Source organism: Bradysia coprophila, unplaced genomic scaffold (assembly GCF_014529535.1).
Source record: "Bradysia coprophila strain Holo2 unplaced genomic scaffold, BU_Bcop_v1 contig_494, whole genome shotgun sequence".
In the NCBI taxonomy this organism is placed as follows: domain Eukaryota; kingdom Metazoa; phylum Arthropoda; class Insecta; order Diptera; family Sciaridae; genus Bradysia; species Bradysia coprophila.
In genome coordinates, this window is record NW_023503746.1 from 1,132,884 (window position 1) to 1,156,544 (window position 23,661).

At 35.9% G+C, this 23,661-nt stretch overlaps 1 protein-coding gene across 50 annotated transcripts in view; it reads left to right on the forward strand.

Moving 5' to 3' along the window:
* LOC119082791 (microtubule-actin cross-linking factor 1) overlaps positions 1 to 23,661 on the forward strand; it is a 150,483-nt gene that overhangs the window by 83,537 nt on the left and 43,285 nt on the right. For 42 of the 50 annotated variants that reach the window (XM_037192406.1, XM_037192405.1, XM_037192412.1 and 39 more), the window contains 9 exons: positions 9,156 to 9,435; positions 10,390 to 11,098; positions 11,164 to 11,737; positions 12,179 to 12,420; positions 12,486 to 13,159; positions 14,220 to 14,850; positions 14,909 to 15,044; positions 16,895 to 16,978; positions 18,170 to 18,391. In XM_037192406.1, coding sequence (XP_037048301.1) covers positions 9,156 to 9,435; positions 10,390 to 11,098; positions 11,164 to 11,737; positions 12,179 to 12,420; positions 12,486 to 13,159; positions 14,220 to 14,850; positions 14,909 to 15,044; positions 16,895 to 16,978; positions 18,170 to 18,391 — 3,552 coding nt within the window. Of the gene's footprint in view, positions 1 to 547; positions 822 to 5,034; positions 5,729 to 9,155; positions 9,436 to 10,389; positions 11,099 to 11,163; positions 11,738 to 12,178; positions 12,421 to 12,485; positions 13,160 to 14,219; positions 14,851 to 14,908; positions 15,045 to 16,894; positions 16,979 to 18,169; positions 18,392 to 22,496; positions 22,709 to 23,661 lie in introns of those variants that run through there. The other 8 variants (XM_037192429.1, XM_037192439.1, XM_037192393.1 and 5 more) reach the window with 7 other exon arrangements.

The following is a 23,661-nucleotide window of genomic DNA, read 5'->3' on the forward strand; positions in this document are numbered from 1 at the left end:
GATATATCGCGGTGTGTGTATAATAAACAATGAAAATTATCTATCAATTAAATTATTAGCAGAAGCAAACTCTTCTGCTTCTATGTATGCGTGAAACAGCAACACTATAGTCCCACCAAACTTTTTATTTATAAAAAAATATAAAATAAATAATATTTACCTGTCGGGTGTCGGTCAACCATGAAACATTATACCATCCACGTTTACATTACATCCATAGTACGCGTACTCCATATGTTATAATTCTTACTCTTTTTTAGGTTGTGTTACCATACATTAACAACAAATTCTTTTTTTTTTTAATATAATTTGGCGCTGCTTCACTTTTTGAGTATATGTCTGTCGATAAAATATGCCGTGAATAAGGTAAACCGTGACGTTAAGTTGTATACACACAGTTCGTTTTTTTTATTCCACCAGTAATTCTCACACAACTATATTACGTATAATACCAACTACCATTGAGCAATTTCGAAACAATATCCCAACCCAAAGAGTGTGTTATTTTATATTCATTTACTGTTGTCGATCATACAACCGTCCAAGTAGTGTCAGTTGAACTATCGAATGAGTTAGATATTATGGTCGGAGGAAATATTTACGTCGTCGCGTGAATGGAATACGAAGTTTAATTTATTTGTTATTGTTTTATCAATTAATAATTGGCTTTTCGAACAAAAACAAGAGACGTTCAATTTGTAAAATAAATTATCGAAAAGAAAGCGTGCGAGTGACTTGAGTGCCATCGGATAATAGCGACAAGAAAAACAGTTTTTTTTACTATCACGATAATTCAATTAATGTGAGAGACATACGGTGCGGTATTGTATACCATCACAAAATCAACCGATTCTTTGAGAACTTTGTTTGCTCTACAAAAACAACAACGAAAACTTAAAATTGATTGTGATCGATTAGTTTGAAAGGCATCTTGAAATTTTCCGGTGTACTTTAGGGTGATGATTATAGCTATTGCGTTTCTGAAACTACTGTTCTGGAAGTGCACTCTTAATTGCATAATGTATGCCAATGTCAAGCCCACGTAAAACAGTTTGATATTTGTCCGTAGGCGTGGTTGATGTTAAATTTTTTTCTGAAATAACACTATCAACAGTATGGTCTACCTTAACACCTGCGACAGATATTTCAAGGCCAAATGCATGTTCCGTCCCACTAGCAAATAATAAAATCTCGTATACCTTTTCACTGTCTGAACCGAAGTAAAAATTTATGTTTTGTGATGGTCCGAATTTCTTTATTGTTCACAAAATCATCAAAATTACATTAACGGACATAGTAAGACGAAAAGCTCGGGCTTAATTGTTAAGATTAAAAGGCAAACAAATAAGCCAAGGTGATACGAAATCCACATATGTTGATTACGAACATGAGTTATTACAATCAAGGCTGTGAACTTAATTCAATTTCTCTCTCAATAATGATGAAATTATGACATTTTTATTAATAATTTTTAGTTAATTGCATGTACCGTTTATGAATCCCTAAACGGTATGGCATGGCATGGAAAAAGATTGATTTGAAGGTGATTGAAATTCGCATTGTTGTTACCGATATTTACAATCCTAAGGAATCCCTTCTCCACTCTTCTCTGACCTAGTGTAAGAGGGTAGGGTAGTTACCCTAGCACCTAAGCCTCCAACCTCTCTGACCTTAGTCTCTTAAGTCTATGGTTGAAACAATTGTTCGGTGTTTGATACTCTAGTTCATTGCATATTATTGTACTTGTTGTCGATGTAACAGATGACTGAACCCTTTTTCGTTTTACAATGTTTACAAAGAAATTTTATCGCCTCTCCATAACCTATGGTATTATGTCTGTTTTTATCGGTTCATAAATAGACATTTCAATGGATACACCATAAATCAACCACCATAATTTTTGTCAGTAGATAAACTAATCTAACCTACGTTTCGCATTGCTAAAATAGATACGAAGCTAGGTGAAGAATTTCTTTGGTTTCCTTTCGGCTATTAAAATAGCGCTTTCAATGTCAATGACATTTTCGATGAACGCGAACGCTTCTTACCCGGAATTTTATAAATTTATTTTTTCTTCCAACAAATTGCTTGTTATTATTTGTTTATGGTGGTTCTAATGTGAACGCTCCGATTCAGCGTTAATATACGAAAAAGTACCATCATTAAAGAGCTCACCGTTACAATGCCAATTTGGGAATACCATCAGCGCAAAACTTCGTTTCTTTCATCGTATACCATCTTTCTGTTGACTTGCCATTTTGATAAATTGAAAGAAAATTATATATCCGGAGTCAACCCCTCCAATGCCCCGGCAGACGTTGATTTAATTTAGTTTGCAAAAAAATAAAACGAAGAAAATATTTATCGCGCAACATAAATAAATTTGCATGAAGGAAACGAAGATGTGCATGTGTGAATTCAATAATGATTCTTTTGTACTATGCTGTGCTATGCCATTAACAATTTTGTTCATTTATCTCCTAAAAATACCACACCACAGGTTTTTCGTATTTTTGTACAATTAAGTTCATCAACAAGCAATTTAGCAATTTTTAATTTAACCAACAAGAATAGAAAGGTCGTTCAACTAAGTCACTCTTTTTATTTCAACCATAAAAATTAATTAAAATAATTTATTTCGACAAATGAGTGTACATAATGTCGGTTAATTAGGATTGCATAAGAAAGTTCATTCCGTTCAGTTTTCGTGGACGTTACAACGATCTCTCGTTCAACTCTACGCATTGAACAAAACAAATCAATTGCCTGAATTGTGAAGATTAATGGCGAAAATCAAATAAAATTCAGAGTTCAAAGTGAACCTCATTATAAAAGACATGAAAGACAGCGAGATGAATTTATCAATTTATGTGATTAACCGAGAAATGGCTTTATAAATTCAACACGTCTATGACACAATACCATGCAATTTGTAATACACAGGTGCCAAAAAGTATCTCTGTTGATACGACTTTGTTAGGTCATTAATGTAACAATTGCTGAGAAATTGCAACTATATTATTTTTCGCATATTCAACCGATAGATTTCTGTTATTTTTTTGCTGCCAGCACAGCATTTGTTTATAAAAATGAAGAGAAAAAAAAACCATCGTTTTACAATGTGGGTGTGCATCAAGGTCCAAAAATGGGCAGAACACATTGAATGTGAATGAATTCGCCTGTTGTTGTTATTTTTTAATGTTAAACTACTGTAACGATGACGTACTCTTACACATATGACTTACAATATATTGTTACTCTGCACAGAGTTGCTAAAGTAAGTCACGGAAATTTAACATTTTTGCGGTGAATAATTTTCATGAAATAAACCTAAACGCACAGTGACTTTAGTCATCATCTATCGCTTCGGCGAGGTTACCATGTTACCATTCATTTGTTGCTTTATGTTTAGATATTTCGTAGAATGATTGAGAATGCTTCTAAGAAGAACTCAAAGAGATTGATCTGGGTATAGAAAAGAGAATGATTTGCAGCAACAAGAAAATTTTTGGGCAACATGTCTGTCATCGTGTAGCTATACGTAATTTTGTTCATTTGAAAATTTCGCCAATAATTTTACTATCAACACATAGATATACCTCTTCTATGTACATGGAAAGAGCAAGAATTCACTTCCCACATTCACAAACACAAAAAAGTAGCAAACACAATAACCAAGCTCCTCTTATTGTAATTTGTAACAATTTTTTGTTGTTGTTGTTTCTCCAAGATCTTAGACATTGTAAGCCAATTTGTAGAATGAGCTTCCAATTCTATATCTAATAAATATTAATGTTTGTAATACCATGTTAGAAAAATGGATTATTATTGTTGTTAACTGGCTTCTAACCATAAATACAACGAAGTGGTTCGCTCACGCATATTACCATTTTTTCTCGAAAAATTGAACAAATTAATATTTGCAGTTTTTTTGATAAGTTTTTCTCATTCGTTTGTTCTCTCTCTGTTCAACACCTGTAAGGTTTTGATCGAAGACATGATCATGATAGATATAGAAATAGTGTGTGGCTTTGTTTGCTTACTATTTTTTTAATTAATTTGTAATTATTCATGTCAGTTTAGAGTATCGACAAGGTGTACAACCAAATACAAAATCATTTTTTTTCCTTGTTCACGCAAACCTAGACACCGAACTGCTGTTTGTTTTTGTGCTGAAATTTTATTTTCACAAACATTCCGAATAAAATTCTTCGTTATATCTCGATGAACTCACACAGTGCACGGTGTAATGTTTTAATTAAAGACAAGCGCAGACTTCTGCTATAATCTCTGTGATCATGAGATCTTAATTCGTTTTATATTCCGCTCATCCATTGATTAAATACCACACAATATATCATCATAATGCCAAATTATGATGGCTAAATAACAATACCGGATTTATGTAACAAGTTGAGCTTCCCACTGCTGTATGTATGTAGTGCAGACGAACCTAAATTTAAGATGATCTTTAATATATAATTCGTGAAGCGAAACTTTTTTGCGTGTGCAGTGTGTGCAATTTGAATTCCTTCGAATCATATTATATTTTGAGCCGGTGTTTTGTCTGAATTGCCAATGTGCCAATACAATCCCTGAGACTCACAATTATTTTAAATTAATTTCTCATTCGATTCAGAAGGTTTGAAGCCAACGACTCAATTCGTAATTATTTTCTTGTTTTATGCAACAAAAACTTCGCTGTGTTTTGCGAGAAAATGTTTAGAATTAAATGGTTCGGTCGTCCGATTTCGCATAATGTTACAGTAGTTTGTCTTAAGTTTTTGTGAAGAAGAAGAAAACCACCGTTATTTGTGTTCTATCTCATTAAAGATTCATGCAAGTAGTAGCCGTTTGTAGTCAACAATAAACTGAAAACCTCAGAACCATTTGCTGTTTTTGCTTTCATTTCGTAATCTTTAATTAAGTGCAAACAATAGAATAATTCAAAGTTTTCGTTCGGTTGATTTTGTTGTGTTATGGTTGACGTACAGTTTAAACAACTCTAGTTTCTTTTCGTCTCTATTGTCTCAGTTGTTTATTAATCCGATTCTACCGCAATATCCAGTGCCTATGAAATTAAATCACCAACGAAAGTGGAGTTCAATCAGTTCAGTGGTGAAAATTTAAATTCTAAATTGTGATGTATAAAATCGACGATGAATTTCGTCCGCGTGGACGTGTGTTCATGAAAGCCACGCAAGAAACACCGTCCAAAAATGTGGTCGAAGTACCGATCCGGAAATCGAGCCTAAAGAAAGGCCCAGCCATCACCACCAATCTGGACGATCGAAACATTCAGTTCGAGCATGAAGTCACCCACGAAAAGACCATCGAAGCTCATATTACCGAATATCCACCATACGACCCGTCATCCGGATATTCGGCGAACAAAGCAATAACAAGCGGATCGAATGGCAGTACGAAACAGATCACCCATTACAAGACGGAAAATGGATACGATCTGCCGGACAATGTAACGTCACTGAAAGCGGTGACCCGGAACAAGCGTACGTCGACGGAAGTGCTTGGCAGTAGTTTCGAATCGAAAAAATTGTCCCAACGCGCTCCGGACGGCCATCGACGGATTACCACGCAAATCGTACGGAAAGTAACGACACTCAGCCGGGCAGAGGAAAATGCTGAAGCACAAAATTTGATTCATAGCGCACACAATCGTTCCGTTGAATATGGATACATGACCACACAAGCTATTGAACCGAAGAAGGTACAGTTTTTTTTTGTCATTTTGTTGTGTCTATATTTGCATTGGTGTCGGCACCAATGAGTTTTGCATTCGGGCTAGACTCCTTTTAACATTGTAACACTGAAACAATATATATGGACAAATGGCCATGTTTACCAGATTTGTAAAAATGTTCGCTTGACAAACACAAAGCTCGAAAATATTTAAGCCAATTCCGTTAAGTCTTCGTTTCGTACGCTTTGTATTTTCGATATTTACCATCATTTCGTCATCAACCGTTTATTTAGAGAGAAAAAAGTGTTCGGTATTATAAATAAAATTTAAAAAAAACTGAACATCTACCTACTTGCTTCAAGTTGTAACATCAATATACCATTAAAAATAACATTCCGATCATCGTAGCACTTAAAAATTTGTAAATAAATAGCAATAATCATAGGAAAAAATTACGTCATAAGCTTAATGTAACATTAACTGTCTTGCGTTTCAGAATTATGTTTGAAGAGATAAATGAAGCGCCAACAGGTGAAGACAAGCAACTGATTGTTGAATCAATTAACTTGTTAATTGGCTAATGATCTGCTTAAATATTTATGACAATAAAGAGCTAAAATATTAATTTCAGCAATTCAATTAAAACGAACGACAGATTAACATTTCAAGCGAATTGACTGGTTGGCACCGTGAGTGTGGTCGTTAGTTGATATCTTGTCCGGTTTAGTAGGTCACTTTTATTGACACCCAAACGGATCATTTTCATATCAGAATAATCTTGACAGAAGGTGATTCTATATCGAACGTTAAGACGTTAAATTCCCATAACTCTGCACACACTGTTTATTTGCTCTGCCACATAAGTGCTGCCAAGTGATTGTTTAGTGAAAAATTAACACCGCAGAAAAATCGTAAACAAAACCGTTTAATCGATCGTGTTATTGAAGAATTTGCGATTATTTTTATGGACAAATTCGATTTTTCGATTTCATTATACGAAAATCATTGTCTTCGCTTTTAATCTCGAATCGAAGATTTCATTTATACCTTTAATAATATCTCTCAAATCCATTTTCGTTGTTTACAATAAACCGTGTACCGACTTGTTTTCTCGATGTTACATCATTTTACGACTAGCCATTTATGGTTTGTCATACCGATTTCAATGATGTGTGCCAAAGTCAAGCGTTTAAGATGTAAAATTTATATCGACGACGCTTTTGGCTATTTAAAAATAAAAATAAAATCTTTGAACGGCATGAATATTTATCTCGAGGGGAGATTATTGACTCAAAGTGATTATAATTGATAAATTATATTGTATATGCATCTCATAAAGTATGCAAAATTAATTTACTAAAAAAAAACTGGCAAATTATTACAGATGCAATAATTCAACTGGTTCTCGTTATGCATTGGTTGTTTGTTTAATTTTTTTCCGTTCATTCGGAATGTTTTTATATTCTTACATGGATATGGATATGCATGACATCATGAACACATCAGTAATGTCACCTTAATTTTGTAGCACAAGTTAAACGATTGGTTTCTTGAGGGTTTTATTCTTTATGATTGCCAGACAGATTCAAGTTTTTGGTGATATTTGAGTTGTCGAGGTGTTTTTGAAGATTTAAATTGATTGAGGCTCTAAATCATTTGTAGACTTTTTTTGATGTGATTTAACAGCAAGTAAAATTAGGAAACATCTCACCTTCTTATTCATACCTGCATATCTATCAATTTTTCCACAAAATACTCTCAAATTTTTACAAACGACAACAGTACCGATACATTAAATCCAGTACTTCTTCTGTTTAATCCCTAGTAAAATTAAAAGTCTCAAAGGTTCGAAAAGAGACGTCTCACGTCTCACAATACAAAGGATTTGAGACCGTGAGACGTCTCTTTTCGAACTTTTGAGACTTTTATTTTTACTTGGGATTTATTTTCTTTTACCAAAATTCTCCCAAATCTTTACAAATGATAACCGTCACTAAATCTAGCACTTTTTTTGGTTAAAGTTTCAATTAATGTTCGATAAAAAATCTTGTACTTTATTAGATTTAATAGATCGATTAAAAGAGAGGATTCGCTCAGTTCCGCTGTCTATTTAATTTTTGTCGCTGTACGGTATTGTTTAAATTTCCATTTAACACAATGAGAAAGAAGTAAACAAACGCATTTTCACTGTACATCGGCAAACACGCATACATCTTCACGAAAATAGTTCTTTTTGCATCGGTCTGTATACCTTAATACCCGATTGTCGACCATACTCTAAATTATGTGCTTTAACAGGAAGCAAAGTTAGACAACACCTCACCTTCTCGTTCAGACCTACATTTCACACATTTCACAAAATCATTACATCTAGTAACTTCTTCTGGTTAATCAATTTTATTTTACCAAAATGCTACTAAATCTTTACAAATGATAACCGTATCGATACACCACTAAATCTTGCACATTCTTTGGTGACAGTTTCACTTAATGTTCGATAAAACATCTTGTGCTTCATCAGTTTTACCAAATATTTTGCTATATAGGAGAACATTAGGCAAAGCTCATCGCTTATTGTTGTACTCGTTGTCGACAACAGATGATTGGCCGTTTTTATAAACTGCGTTGATTGTTTCTTTCAGGCGAGGTTAAAGCGCCTTACATTACATGTAAACATTGCGATAGTAAACCGCTTTAACCTGGCCTTAACTTGATAAAACCATGTCGGCAATAGTAATACTGTATTGCTGTGAAACGTTTAAAAATACTAAGTTTAATACCTGATTGTCGACCAGACTCTAAATTATGTAATGTGCTTTAACATCAAGCAAAGTAAGGGAACATGTCACCTACATAATATAAATTTTTTTCACAAAATCATCAAATCTAGTACTTTGTTTGGTGAATCAATTTTCTTTTTCCAGAATGCTTTCAAATCTTTCCAAACGATAACCGTATGACATGACAGTATCACTAAATCTTGCACTTTTTATTGGTAACAGGTTCACTTAATGTTCGATAAAAAATCATTAGTTTTACGAAATATTTTGCTATATATGAGAACATTAGACAGAGTTCATCGCTTACTGTTGTACTCATTGTCGACAACAGATGATTGGCCGTCTTTAGAAGACATTTTTAATTCATGAAATATGGTTTTTAGTTTGATAAAACTATGTCGATCAGACAATCCGCAAAACCCAACATAATAGAAGGAATGAAATACAAGTGTGATCAATAAGTTGTACTTTAAAACATAAGATTTGCATAATACAGGTGGCAAAAATTAAGCGAGTAAGAAGAAGAAGAAGAAGAAGGTCAGACCTGATAGCTTTTAAGTCAAACACAATCTATAAGGGTAACACTGAGTGCAATATTGGCGACCAGACTTATACTTTTCTGAAAGATTTCCTCTTGAGACAACAAATGTTTACCCATTCCATTTCACTTGTAGATATCCGATATTGTTGTTGGTCAAGAAGACAATGTAACAGCCCGCGAAGCCTTATTACGATGGGCACGTCGTTCAACCGCCCGTTATCCGAACGTGCATGTGAACGATTTTACTGGCTCTTGGCGCGACGGTTTGGCATTCTCTGCACTTATCCATCGCAATCGACCCGATTTACTTGACTGGCGAAAAGCACGATCGGCTCGACCACGAGAACGTCTTGAAACTGCATTCCATGTCGTTGAGAAGGAGTACGGTGTTACGCGGCTGTTAGATCCAGAAGGTAAGCTGATGTTGTGGTTTGATTGATTGGTTTGTTGAGTTGTCAGAATGGCTAGTCGTCTCTACAACGGAAAGTGCGCAGTTTTTGATGTGGAATTCGGATTAAAAAAATGTTACAATTAATCTGCAAGTAATTGTAGAGGAGGCGTCGTTGCCGATTTTATACACACAGATTTAATGGTATTTCCTAGTCAGTTTGTACCATTGATTGATCGTGTTGCCTGTTGCGTGAGACTCTCTGGTGTAAATACAATAAAAAATTCGCTATGGATCGATTGAAGAGGTGATAATAACAGACGTATAACATGGTTATAACAATTGAACAACATTCAAACGCAAATCTAATTAAACCCGTGCGTACAATCGATGATTGTTGATCAGACAATTTTTTTGCATTCATTTTTGACTGCACAAATGATCATTTTCAAAGCAAACAAACAAAACAAAAAAATGATTTTCAATTCAATTTTTTAATTGAAGATCGCATATCGTCATCGTCATTCCATGCCAGAAGCTCGGCATTAATCAATTATATTATTCATAGTTTACAAGACAATAGAAATAAATTTATGCGCAGTGGTGACATGTGTTTTTGCCACTACCTTTAAAAAAGCTTAAATAGAAATTGATCGATCGTATCGCACTTAGTGCCGGCATTCACCATTTCAGACTTCACAATTCGTTCCGACTTATTAACCACAATGACGATGATTAATTCTATTCTGTTCTTCTCTGTCTTGAATTACATTAACGTCATGAAAATTCTATTATTCAATTATCCGGAGAATATGTCACCGATCTTTATTGTCTATTGTTTCCGCCGACAATGTGTTTGCAGACACTTTAGAATTTATGCGACGAAACAATCAACAGCCATAAAATCGAATCCATAAATTAACATTTGAGAAAAGAATGTTTCGTTCAATTCAAACAATTTTTTTCCGATCCATTCCAGATGTTGATACGAACGAACCGGATGAGAAATCTCTTATCACCTACATCAGTTCCCTGTACGATGTCTTCCCCGAACCACCATCATTCCATCCATTATACGATATGGATTCGCAACGTCGCGTACACGAATACAAAGAATTGGCTCAACACTTGTTGTATTGGTGTCGCGAGAAAACTGCTCTACTGCAGGAACGAAATTTCCCTCCCACATTAATCGAAATGAAACGACTTCTCAGCGATTTACATCGCTTCCGAAACGAAGAAGTGCCGCCGCGTCAACGCGACAAACAGAAGGTGTTCCAAATCTACAAAGAATTGGAAAAGTATTTCGAATCCATCGGTGAAGTGGAAGTGGACTCCGAACTTCGGCCCGATTCGATTGAAAAAGCTTGGCATCGCTTGCAATCGGCGATGGCTGACCGTGATCAAATTTTGCAACAGGAAGTTCAGCGCTTGGAGCGTTTGCAACGCATCGCTGATAAGGTGCAACGTGAAATTAAACACACCGATTCACGTCTGACCGATTTGGAGCAACGAATCTCAGAGGAAGCTCGTCGCATCGAACGCCTCCATCCAATCGATGCGAAGAATATTGTTGAAGCGCTTGAAACGGAAATTCGTCACTTGGAACAACCGATTCAGGAGATGAACGAAGATTGTTTGGTGTTGAAAGATGGTCATTATCCGCAAGCTGGTGATCTCCAGAAGAAGTAAGTTCCACCATTCATTCAGCTATCTCGAACCGCTCTTCTCAAAATCAAATTTCTTTCCACAGAGTCACAAAACTCCATCAACGATGGTCTCAACTTCGTGCCACATTCCACACAAGCCTTGTTCAGAAACTATCAGGCTTACGTTATCCCGTCCAAGAAACAGTCGTTACCAAACAGACACGTACCGTCATCGAGGCACGCACTGTCGATACCAATCCTTACTTCAAGGATCTGCAGGAGTACACCGAATGGTGTCAGAATAAATTGAAACAAATCCTGGCAGCTGATTATGGCTCCGATGTGCCATCGGTGAAAGCAGAGCTTGAACGACACCAGCAAGAACATCGCGTCATCGATAAATTCCATTCGAAGGTTTTGCATTGCGAAAGACAACAGACAAACTTCAGCGGAGACGAGTTGAATTTGTACCAGCAGCGACTCAGCCAATTGCAAAAGGTCTACGCAGAGTTGTTGAGCACATCAACGAAACGTTTATCCGATTTGGATGCTCTGCAAAACTTTTTGGCTGCAGCCAATGCTGAATTGCAATGGTTGAACGATCGAGAACAAGTGGAAGTGGGACGCGATTGGGCAGCTAAGGAATTGGATTTGCCGGGAATTCATCGTTATTACGAGGTTAGTTTTATCAGTATGTTAACCATGGGACAATTGATATGTTTCCGTAAATTGGCTCAAAAAATTGGCCGTAATAACTGCTGCTTCACTTAATTTACAAGCAAACTTATGGAAGTGGCTCGGAAGTGAGTACTTTCCCGGAAGCTTTTGTGTGATAAGGTTTCTGGACGACAGGCTTTGAGTTTTTGAGCTTCATTTTTATTTCTGCATTTGAGTTCGTTTAATGATTTGTCCTACTTAGTGGGTAGTTTAGAGTTCGAACTCTAACTTATAAGCAACGGTCCTTTAGCATAGCATTGCGGCCTCGACGCCTCATTTGTATCCACGCAAACAAAAACCTTTCACCTTCAATATTTATCAAAATTCATTTTGTTTTGTTGTTGTTGTGTCGGTGGTTCGACGAGCTTATGGGTGCGCTTATTAATTGCTTGCTTTTTATAGAATCTAATGTCCGAATTGGAGAAACGAGAGATGCACTTTGCATCGATTTTGGACCGCGGTGAAGCATTATTGTTGCAACAACATCCAGCTGCGAAATGCATCGAAGCCCATCTACAAGCGCTGCAGTCTCAATGGTCGTATCTATTGCAATTGACATTGTGCCTAGAAGTTCATTTGAAACATGCTACCGAGTATCATACGTTCTTTGCCGAAATCAAGGATGCTGAATTGTGGTTGGCTAAGTATGATCCCTGATAAACCCACTCTAAAGACAATGAAACTATTAACAATTTTCTATGATTTACAGACGCGACGAAATTCTCAATTCAAAGTACTCACAAGCCGATTTCGGTCTGGATCAGGGTGAAAATTTGCTACGCGGTATGCAAGATCTGCGCGAAGAATTGAATGTGTTCGGCGAAACCGTTCAAGTGCTTCAACAACGTGCCCAAACAATTGTGCCATTAAAACAACGAAAGCAACCGGTCAATCGTCCGATACCAGTTCAAGCAATTTGTGCCTACAAACAGGGTAATGTTTCCCTCGAAAAGGGTGAAACGTGCACCCTCGTCGATACATCCGGACGCGTCAAATGGAAGGTGCGCTCATCGAAAGGCGTCGAAGGTCCCGTTCCCGGTGCCTGTTTACTCATTCCGCCACCCGATCCCGAAGCCATCGAAGCCGCTGACCGATTGAAACGATTCTTTGACCGATCGGTTGCGCTGTGGCAAAAGAAGCAGTTGCGATTGCGACAGAACATGATATTTGCTACCATTAAAGTGGTTAAAGGCTGGGACTTTGACCAGTTCTTGGCAATGGGAGCGGAACAGAGAACTGCCATTAGACGAGCGTTGAATGACGATGCTGATAAATTGCTATCGGAAGGTGATCCAGCCGATCCACAATTGAGAAGATTGCGCAGAGAAATGGATGAAGTTAATCGATTGTTTGATGATTTCGAAAAACGGGCTCGAGCTGAAGGTGAGTCCGGTCTTCCTAGTTTTCTGATCCTTGATTTTGTGGATGTGAGGTCAGGGATAGACATAGCAGAAGCGAGGTTCTTGATCTTAGTCTGTTGTAGTTCAATCCAATCGAAGGGATTAAAATTGTAGACATTCCACCCAATCCCCTGTCTACATTATAAGCCAACGATTGCACGATGAGAGCGAATGATACCCAGTTCTTATTCGGTTTTGAAGGTCTTACTATAACTAAAAAAATTGTTGGTTTTCAATTAGAGAATTTACGCTGATTGAATAATTGGCCTCCGTTAATTTATTTGGGTGTTTGCTATATTTGCACATCCAACAATTGTCATTCCATCTTTTTAGTGGCGTATCAAAAGCGTAGAACGTTTAAATTTTGTCGATACTGTGCGACAGTCTTTCCCATTTATCGTAACAATCGTGAACGATGAAGAGGTCAATTTTGTGTGTGGTTCTCGTGCCATAATTTCAAATGGGACAAGTTAATTCGTTGTGTTATGTCATTCTGCATTTATGTAATTAGGTTTTGTGCGGCGTAGCACTGTTTGTGTGGATTTGTTTCATTCGAAGTATCGGTTAGTGTTCGCTGAACTATTGGACTGTACGGGAATATAGCAAAGTAGCACAACGTATTGCGCGATCGGTTTTGGATCAATTTTGTGAAAATGAAAAAAATATTTCGCTCGTGGCGTGGTGGGAATGATGGTAATAAAATTGCTCGTCCTTTTAGGAATTAAGAGTTAGTGAAAGTAGCATGAGTGTTCAAAGTGTATTTGGTGTGCCCGTTGTATTGTTTTGATACCCTCCATGTAAAAGTGGACAGTGTTGACCTCTTTCTGAAATTTGAGTGGGATGATGTGGAATGTCTTGTCTAAGTGTTTGTTGCTCCTTCAGTAAAATATTTACCCACTCAGCGTGGGCCTGGGCCGTTCAATCCATTTCGGTCTCTAACACTAATTTCTGTTGCGGTGAAATTCTCACAATCCACAATCAATCTAATAAAACCCCACTGGTCGCTTCATCATTCTAAAACCCATTCTCTATTTCCCAAACAGAGGAAAGCAAACAAGCCACTCGAATCTTCACCGAGGAATGCATTTCCTTCAAGAACAAACTGGAGGATATGGCCCGTGAACTGGATCACATCATCCTGTCACCATTACCGCGCGATCTTGACTCCCTAGAGCATGCCGTGCAAATACACGAAGACTATCGTCGACGATTGCATCTACTCGAACCGGATCTAAAACATCTGCAAGAAACATTCCGCACCATTGCTCTGAAGACGCCTCAGTTGAAGAAGAGCCTGGACAGTCTGGTCGATTTGTGGAAGGAATTGAATACGCAAAGCGATTTGCACGGCGACAGATTGAAATTGTTGGAAGGAGCACTGGCCGGTTTGGAAGACAATGAACAGGTCATTTCGGAATTGGAAGGTGCTTTGGCCAAACAGTATGAAATGCCATCGACATTGGACGGTCTCCAAATCGTGTTCAAACAATTGTCAGCCCTGCAAGACATTATCACCCAACAACAGCCACAGATCGATAAAATGAACGATTCTGCCGATCAATTGGGTCGTATGGGTGTGCCGACGAAAGTGTTGAGCGATTTGAAACGGCTCCATGCGAACGTCGAACGTTTGAACGTGCGCTGGAACAATGTCTGTGGACAATTGGCCGACAGGTTAGTGAAATGTGGATTGTGTGGTTCTCAAGAGTCCTAATCGTTATTTCGTGTTCAGATTACGCAGTTGCGAAAATGCCATCGGTGTGATGACAAAACTTCAAACTAGTCTGGTTGCCGAAGAGACCTGGGTTGACGGTGCTGCCGAGAAATTGGCTTCGCTGCCGACGGCCACATCTGCCTATGAATTGGATGTAAGTATTTCATTTGTAGTTAGACACAGTCACAATCACATTGAAATTGATTTATCTTTGATAAATTTTACGGTTCCACAACACAAACATTTTTATTTAGTCTTTAGGAAAATCTCATTGTTTTTTACTTATTGTTATATGCTCATTACGTCTTCCATTTATATACAATCACCATTTTATATATTGTTGTTACCTCTCTTATCATTCACTCGTTTTTTATTTTACCAACAAAAGTCTTTTTCTTCGGAGTAATTTTTTTTTATATTTGTTTTGTGTCTATGAATTTGTGTGTAAATACAATTTTTTTTATTGATTTGTCCAATTTAGTTGGTATTAATTGTGTGTTTGGGCGGAGGAAATTATTTATTATTTTTCTGTAAAAATTCGAAAATTTTAACTCAAGGAAGTAGAACAATTTGATTAAAAATCGACTTAAAAACCAATTAATTTAATGAATTTCTTTACATTGTATTTTGGATAACAACACACACACTTTGCAAAATCGTAGTCTCTTTGTGTATATGGGAAGAAACTAATCGGCTGAGTTCAGAAACTTTTGGTGTAAGAACAGGGAGGTGCGGGAAAACCGGAAAAGTAGAAAAATGCTCAATTTTTCTTGCTTTCTCGACAATTGCTACTGATCGACCAACTCGATTTTCCTAAAATTTAGATATTGCGGTTCGTCTCGTCAATACCTTTTGACGTATCTCCCATGGTTTTTCAGCAAAGGCGTTCAGAGATATGCTGGAGAAACTAGTGAAAAACAGGCAAAACAAAACGACAACAAAAACACTGTTCCTGAAATTTGACTGTTTCGGAGCACTTTCCGTTAAATCGGGACAACGTTTATAAGCTTAAAAAAGTTAGGTTTACACGCAAAACGGAGGTAAACAACGTAGAACTCTGATTTTTTGCTCTTGGGTCACAAAACAGAGGACATATTTTCCTGTTTCCCGCAGCTTTCCGACGGGCAACAGTCAAATACGCCGACTGTTTTGATACCCAACATAAAAAGAATTATGATTTTTACGTTTTTCACCTCTGTTTTGCGTACCCACCTAACTTTCTAGCGTATTAACGTTGTCGTGACTCAACGGGAAGTGTTTAAAAACAGCGACAGAGTCAAGTTCCCGGAACAGTGTTTTTGTTGTGGTTTTGTTTTGCCTGGCTTTCAATAGTTTCTCCATCATATCTCTGAAGGTTTTTGCTGCTCAAAAATCGTGTGCGATATGCCAAATGAAAGGTATTGACAAGACTAATTCGAATACTTATTTTTAAGAAAATCGGGTTCGTACAACAGTAGCTATTGGCGAGAAACAGGGCCTAACATTTGACAAAGTTTTACAAATGTTTACCAAATGTTTACACAATTTTTGTGAAACATTTGTGAAACTCTGTCAATTATTAGGCCCTCGCCGATAAAGCATACAAAACTGTATATTTTGCTACTTTTCCTGTTTTTCTCGTACCACCCTGAAAATGACGAAAGATATCGAAGTAATATCGTTCCTTTCGCATTGATGAAATTATATTTGATGGAATTGATGCTTGGCCAGTTAGTTAAGTAATCGAAAGTATTTATTAAAATTTGATTTTTTAAATAATTATTTCCGGGTGAATATTATGAGCAATTTGTTTTTATTTATTATCGTAGTGTACACACACACCACACAACAATTAATTAATTTATTATAATTAAGTAGTTCTAACCATAACAACAATTTGGAAAATACTAATTAAAAAACGAAATATCCCTTTTCCACCCTCCAAATCAACCAAATACTTAAAACACCAAAAAAAATCCTCCCTCGATTCTGTTTTTTTGGGGAAATCGTCGTGGAAATTTGTAGAAATTACTTGGTGCTGCTGTTGAACGTACACCAAAAATTGAACAGGTCAATTTGAATGGCGGACGACTCATACGAGAAGCTAAGGTACGTTTTGTTTTTGTTATTAAGGCCGTGTGTTTCCTTGACACCCAGACTTTTTTATTTTTATTATTTTTCTCAACTTTTTGTTTATTTTCTCCCCACTCTTTTTATCATTTTCCGTACGATGACGGGATGAGTTTTGTGATTTATTTGATCCAGCAACTTTGACTGGATTTAAGATGGAAAGCATTCTTCATCTGTCTCTGACTATTTGCTTAATTTTGAAGTTCAAAAAATGGTGGAAGCTACACTGTTAGACACGTCTCATCAGGACTAAATATAAATGGTCAAGCCTCTACATAAAGTGCGAAAAATGCCAATTCAAAATACTACGCTTCTTTCATCCAAATGATCTTCGTGGAACCAGTTTTCACACAAAATAGTTTCTCGCATTGGCTATCGCTTCTTAAGTTTCCAACCCATCCAACTCTAATCGTTTGAAATCAAATTCATTTTTGCAAATCAAAATAAATTTTCTTCAGAGCCTATAATCGTAGAAACGTTTTCATGAATTTTTACGGATTTTCCCGAACTTTTACGAATTTTCGGTAATTTTAGTGAATTTTCAAGATTTTCGCTAATCTCAAAATTTATGAAAATCGCGAAAATTCATGAAAATTCATTAAAATTCGCGAAAACATTTTCACGATTACAGCCTCTGATTCTCTCCAAAAAAATATCACAAAACTCTCCAACGTCCATTGCATCTAGTGTCATTTTATGGGTGCGTGAATGAATTGATGAACTTTTTCAGGAAGCAGATCTGATTTTTTTCGTCTGTGTCTATTGAACGTTTCCAGCTTTCAATGAAAATCTAAACAATAAACCGTCGAAAAACGCGGGCCTCTTAAAACAAAATGGTGTTCTGGTCTGTGGGACAATATATTCTGTGCTAGATATCTCAAAAACAAGCAATTTTACTACAAATTTTCTAATATCTGCTCCGATAATGCATTTTTTAACTCTTTTTATTTCCATTTTTCTCTGCGTCTTCTTCTCGGGAATGAGCCGTGCATTGGCAACCGAAACCGTTCCAATCCGACCGGTTTACATTCCCCTAACTTCTGTTCGACATATTAACCAACAATTATGTAGATGTAGCGCTTTGTTTCATTAACCGAACTTAATCAATACGAAATAACCGTAACCCACGAACTAACCAACAAAAAACATTAACATCCCCCCAACATCTAGATTTATGATGGAAAGTGTCTGCATTATGTCGATTGGTTGGTCGAAACTCGGCCAAGTTTTTCGCCACCACGACGAGATATGCGGTTACCGGATGCTGACCCGGGCGCCACGGAAGTGTACACTCAACGTTTGGACGAATTGAATAGAAAATTCGAAAAGCTGCTGGAATCGTTGTCACAGCGATTGAAGACAGCGGTAGAAGTTAGCGGTGTTGATGGATTGGTAAGTGGTTTTTTTGTTGAATTTTATTTATATTTCTACTGGTGGAAACAAAATAATTTACCCATTTCAACGCGACAAATATTGAATTTGATTAGTGACGTGTATTATGTGTGTGTAGCAATTTTTGTGCAGCTTACAGTCCTTATGTGCGGTCTCAAATTAAATGCTAAAAGAAATCGGATTAGACAGTTCATCAAAGCATTTTGCTCTAAACTTTAAATTTACGACTGTTTTATGAACGTAACTTTCATTTTAGCAAATTTATTCAACCTTCGGCAAGGTCAGATTTAACAAAATAAAAAATTAATTTAAATATTAAATAGCACGAACAGTATTCTATTCTATTCTATTCAAGTGTTACGTGTATGTTCTAAAAGTGTAAATTAATTCACTTGTAGACTTTGATATGATTTCACTTTACAACAAAAAAAAATATTTTATTGATTCAATTTAAAACAAAAATTCGAACGTAGCTGCAAGAATGATGTAAACATTCGTTTGATACGTTTAGTCATAGGGACGATATTAGATTCAAAACCGAAAGAAAAAATATTGAGGGAGAAGTTAGACCTGTACGACTTGACATAACATTGCGACTCGTTTAATGTTTAGACTTACATTTGTAAAATTATTGGAATTAGGATCGAGGAGTTGTTAGTCTAGAGAGGTTTAAGTGACAATCCTCAACAAGCAAAAAATGTCTGTGAAATAGTTCAGATTAGCGAAAATTGGTATTCCAGAGGACTATTGAAAGGTATCCTTGAGTCATCTTTGTTCTTCTACCTGACAGCAAAGCCTATACTCATTGATGTATAAATTATGCTCAAGTCCTTGAACACAGTCAGAGGCAGTGAAATTTCAGGATGGATATTGGATATACTTCAGCTGTTTTTCAGCTGATCCACACATGCAATCATAACTGTCAATATGTCTATACGCTTTATCACTACCACATGCGTGGGTGTAGCAGCTTCAACCGTATAAACAAATATGAACAGTTTTGATTTTTGTGTGTATCAGCTGAACAACAGCTGAAGAAAATTCGTGCTGAAATTTCACTGTTTCTGACTGTAATTCTAAAATTGTTTCTTTTCAGCCTTGTTGTATTTTTGTGTCGTTTTGTTCATTCATGTTTCGTATTGTTAAGGTTCAATATTGTGGTCTGAAAACCTGATTTTCTTTATTTTTCTAACCTTTGCAAATAGGAAGCGGATCAACACAGAATCATTAAATCTCTTACTTCATTTGTTTACATTTTTACTTCGGTACTCGATGCAAAATCTAATACTTCATTTGTTGAAACATTTGTTTCGCTATAAAAGAGAACACTAGTCAGTGTTCGTCGCCTATTTTTATCGTCGTTGTCGATAACAGATGACAAGCTGATTCTAAAATTCAAATATGTATGTAAGACAGGTTGAGTTGAGTTCTGGCTTCTTAAATTGTTTTTTTTTAAAACTCAAGTTCAAGTATGGAGCGTGCAACAATTGGTTGCTCTTCAGAATTCAGAACAAACAATTAAATGTTTCTCTACTTCCAATTAAATGTGAACGCGATGTTTTCGTCGTTCATTCTTGACCTTCCATTCACATAGTGCTAAATTCTGAAAAATATCAAAAACCGTGTGCATGTGATGAAGTCATCGAAATGGGAAATCGCTTTTAATTAATGTCGTTTAAATGCTTTATTTGTCCCATTTTTGTGAATTTCAGAGTTTTCGCCAGTTTTGCTGACATGCAATTCTTGTGTTATAATGCACTTGACCACACGTCCGTGTGTGTCTTTTGTATGCTGCTTTTCTATATGGCGACGATCTAATACGAAAACGACGATTGTTTGCAATGAAACATTTTTTCTTTCTTTTTCTTTTGCAGTACCTTGTAGACATGGAAGACTCCCACAAACGGTTCAAGATAGGCCGAGATAATTTTTTGTTGCACACTATGTACATCTATAAGTTTGTTTAAAAAAAAAAGAAGAAGTTTTTTCGGAGAGCAGGCTTAATAAACATTATCCATTTTGTATATAATGTAAAAGAATTATAAAACAATTTTGATAGTCATGTTTAGACGGTGTGAAATAGCTGAACACAGACGAAAGGAATGAACAAACGATGCAGAAGAATTTTTAATTTAAAGTTTTATTTTGGATTGTTCAAACTAAAACTGATGATAATCTTCATGTTGTTGTTATGAAAAAGTTACACAAAATGTCACATTAAACATACGTATAGAGCCAAAAAAAATAATGATTAAACGACGAAACGCACAAAAACTGCAAATAAAATTTAACCTTCAAAAATTGTTCAACACATAATATACACCAGTGCGTCCCCATAGTCATAAAAATGAAAATATGAAGAAATTGAACGTGTTTTTCTTAGAATCTTTTCGTTTTATCGTTGACTTCTGATTCAAATTCGGACTAAAATTTGTTTCACAAAACCAGTTATTCGCACAAAAAGTTAATTTAATAAATTTTTAGAAAATAAATTACGGAATTTAAACATCCTAATGAAGCAAGAAAAAAAACTCTTTGGCGTAAAAAAAGTGGTTCCATGCATATAAACATAATAATGTCGTCATTGCTTTTCTTAGACATTATAAACGAATCGCTATTTCTGAAGAAGAAAAAACAAAATTATTTTGCAAATGAGTTATTTGGACGTTAATTATATAGATGGTAACCGTTGTTGAATGCTGACCAATCAGACCTTTTACTGGGTTGTAGGTTGATTGAAATTTTAGAAAAATAATTTCTTGATTCACCAGTTGTGTTTGTCTTGACTCGATGGCAGGGCCTATTGTTGGTAAATTTATTTACCGAATTTACTGAATCTTATCGAATGTTTCCTGAATTTATCGAAAATTTCAGTAGATTTTCGGTAAATTTAGGTAAATTTTTGGTAAATTTTCGATAAATTTCGGTAAATTCTCGGTAAGTTTCAGTCAATTTCGTTAAAAATAAATTTACCGAGATAATAGGCCCTGCTCAGTGCGTAACTATACTCAAAACGAATAAAAAAAAATCAAATCCACACACACACGCGATCCGATTACTTCATCTGGGCATAAATTAACAGTTGTCTCATTTAGGCGAAAAAAGATAATTAAAAACCTAACCGAGTGGTTTATTTAGATTAGAATATCATCTTTGTACGATACATGAATAACATTCCGTTTGCTGTTTGTTAGAAAAATGACATCACTTTTACTCTGCAAAAACGTTTGAGTGCCAACTTTTTGCTGGTTCCCCCCCATTCGTTCATATCATTAGATATTCAAAAATGTTTCGTTTGCCTTTTTTTATATCGTTATTGATCAAATAAAAATTGAATGTCTTGTCGCCATTAGAATGAAAACTATCGATTCTGGTGAAACGATTCTCTCGCAAGCATTCATTTTATAACGTTGAAGCGAACATTGTACTCAGAATGTGTTAAGCTCTAGAATGGCATATTTATTGAGGACATTGCAGTAATTAAGTTGAATTTATTCTAAATGTTGAATGAACCAAGGTAGAACAGAAGTTGTAGAATTAAGTCGTTTAGTCAGGCGTTTCAACGACATTTGCATTTGATACAACCCGGTCCATGGTTTTCTTCATTAATTTTTTTAAACTCAAAATCGTGTGAAATGTATCGTTAAATAACAGCTCAATCAAAGGTACACAAACTATCGCACCAAAATTCCTAAAAAACCATTTCGTTCAACACGATACTTTCGCCGTAAAAAATCATAAACAATTCTAAAGTTCAACTGATCACCACTCCAAGCACCGATCGCATCGTCACAGGTATGCATATTATATCATGCACCGCTATATATATATATATACCACCGACGACAGATCTAAATATAAGTTTTCGTCATTGAATTCATATAAATATTCTGAATCGCGAAATTTTTTGCATAACTTCAATCACTACCACCATTGACCGAGCTCTTGCGGCGAACAAAAGTTAACGAAAGCGAACGCGTTTTTCTTACAGTATTCATCGTTTATGTACAACAACATTTTGACGAGGTCGCCGCATTACATTTGATTATAATTTTTATGACGCTTTAGCCTCTCACAGTTCGAGCATGTGTGCGTACGTATTGTAATATTATGTGTGTGCCGACAGTGAATTAGATGAGCTTTTTTTCCATCGTACAATACCTACGAAACGAAATTTTAGTTTTTTGATATTGAGAATATATATCGGCACTGGCACTCAGTTTGTGGTGTACGTTCGTCGTGTTCATGTCTTTCAAAGCGATTTGAGTCAAACTTAATATATTTAATTATAGAAGCGACTAGTCCGAAACTATACCGGTATTTCAAAATCGTAAGATTTATGTGCTCATTCATGTAGTGTCCATATTTTTATTCGATAGTACACTTGTTGGTTGTTAGTAGATGCAGGAGTAGATAGTGGTTCTGATAGGGGAAAATAGCAAAAAAAAATTTTAAGTTACTCGAAATGCGGGAAATGTTTCGAATTTAGCAATACATTATGCGGACTGTGGAGTCGGTGGGGTGGTCGCACCTGTTGGATCATTTCCTGCGATTAAACTTTACCACCTTATATCACTGAGGCTAGCGATAGAGACCCATAAAATGTATTTTATTGACAAATGAGAAAATGATAAGCAGTCTTAGCGAATCCCTAATCTTTTTCGAGTTGTAATCATTTACAAGTACACAAACAGTGTGTATTAAAAAGTGCCTACAAGAACCGAGTGATAAATTTTATATAAATAACAATAAATGTCTTTCAGTTTTGCGCAACGCGATGTGTGTGTTGGTCGTTTGAGTCGTTTGGAAATAGCTAAGTTATGTACAAAAAAAAATAACGAAGCCGGTAGTCGAATAGAAATTAAGTTTAATGTGTTAAACGATTGCCACACATTGTATTTAACTCGATTGGGTCAGAGAAATGAATGTAGTTTTCGTTCAACGGTTTTTTCTCCTTCATCAACTCAGTCAACTCAATTTCATCGTTCAAATGTGTTACGTCTATCTGTAATTAATGCAAAGATTTTTTTAAATTTTATTTCCTATAACCACAGTTTGTATACATACAATAGGCAATAAATTTTTGGCACTGTGTTGCCATTGAAAATTCTATTTCGTAAAAATTAATAATTGCTCACAAAAACATGACATCATTGCATATCATGGTCAAATATCAAGACTATGGAATTACTCAAAGTAAATAGATGTTTACACATGTAAATTTCATTGATAAACAGAAGATACATTATATCGACTGTTTGCCGCGAATT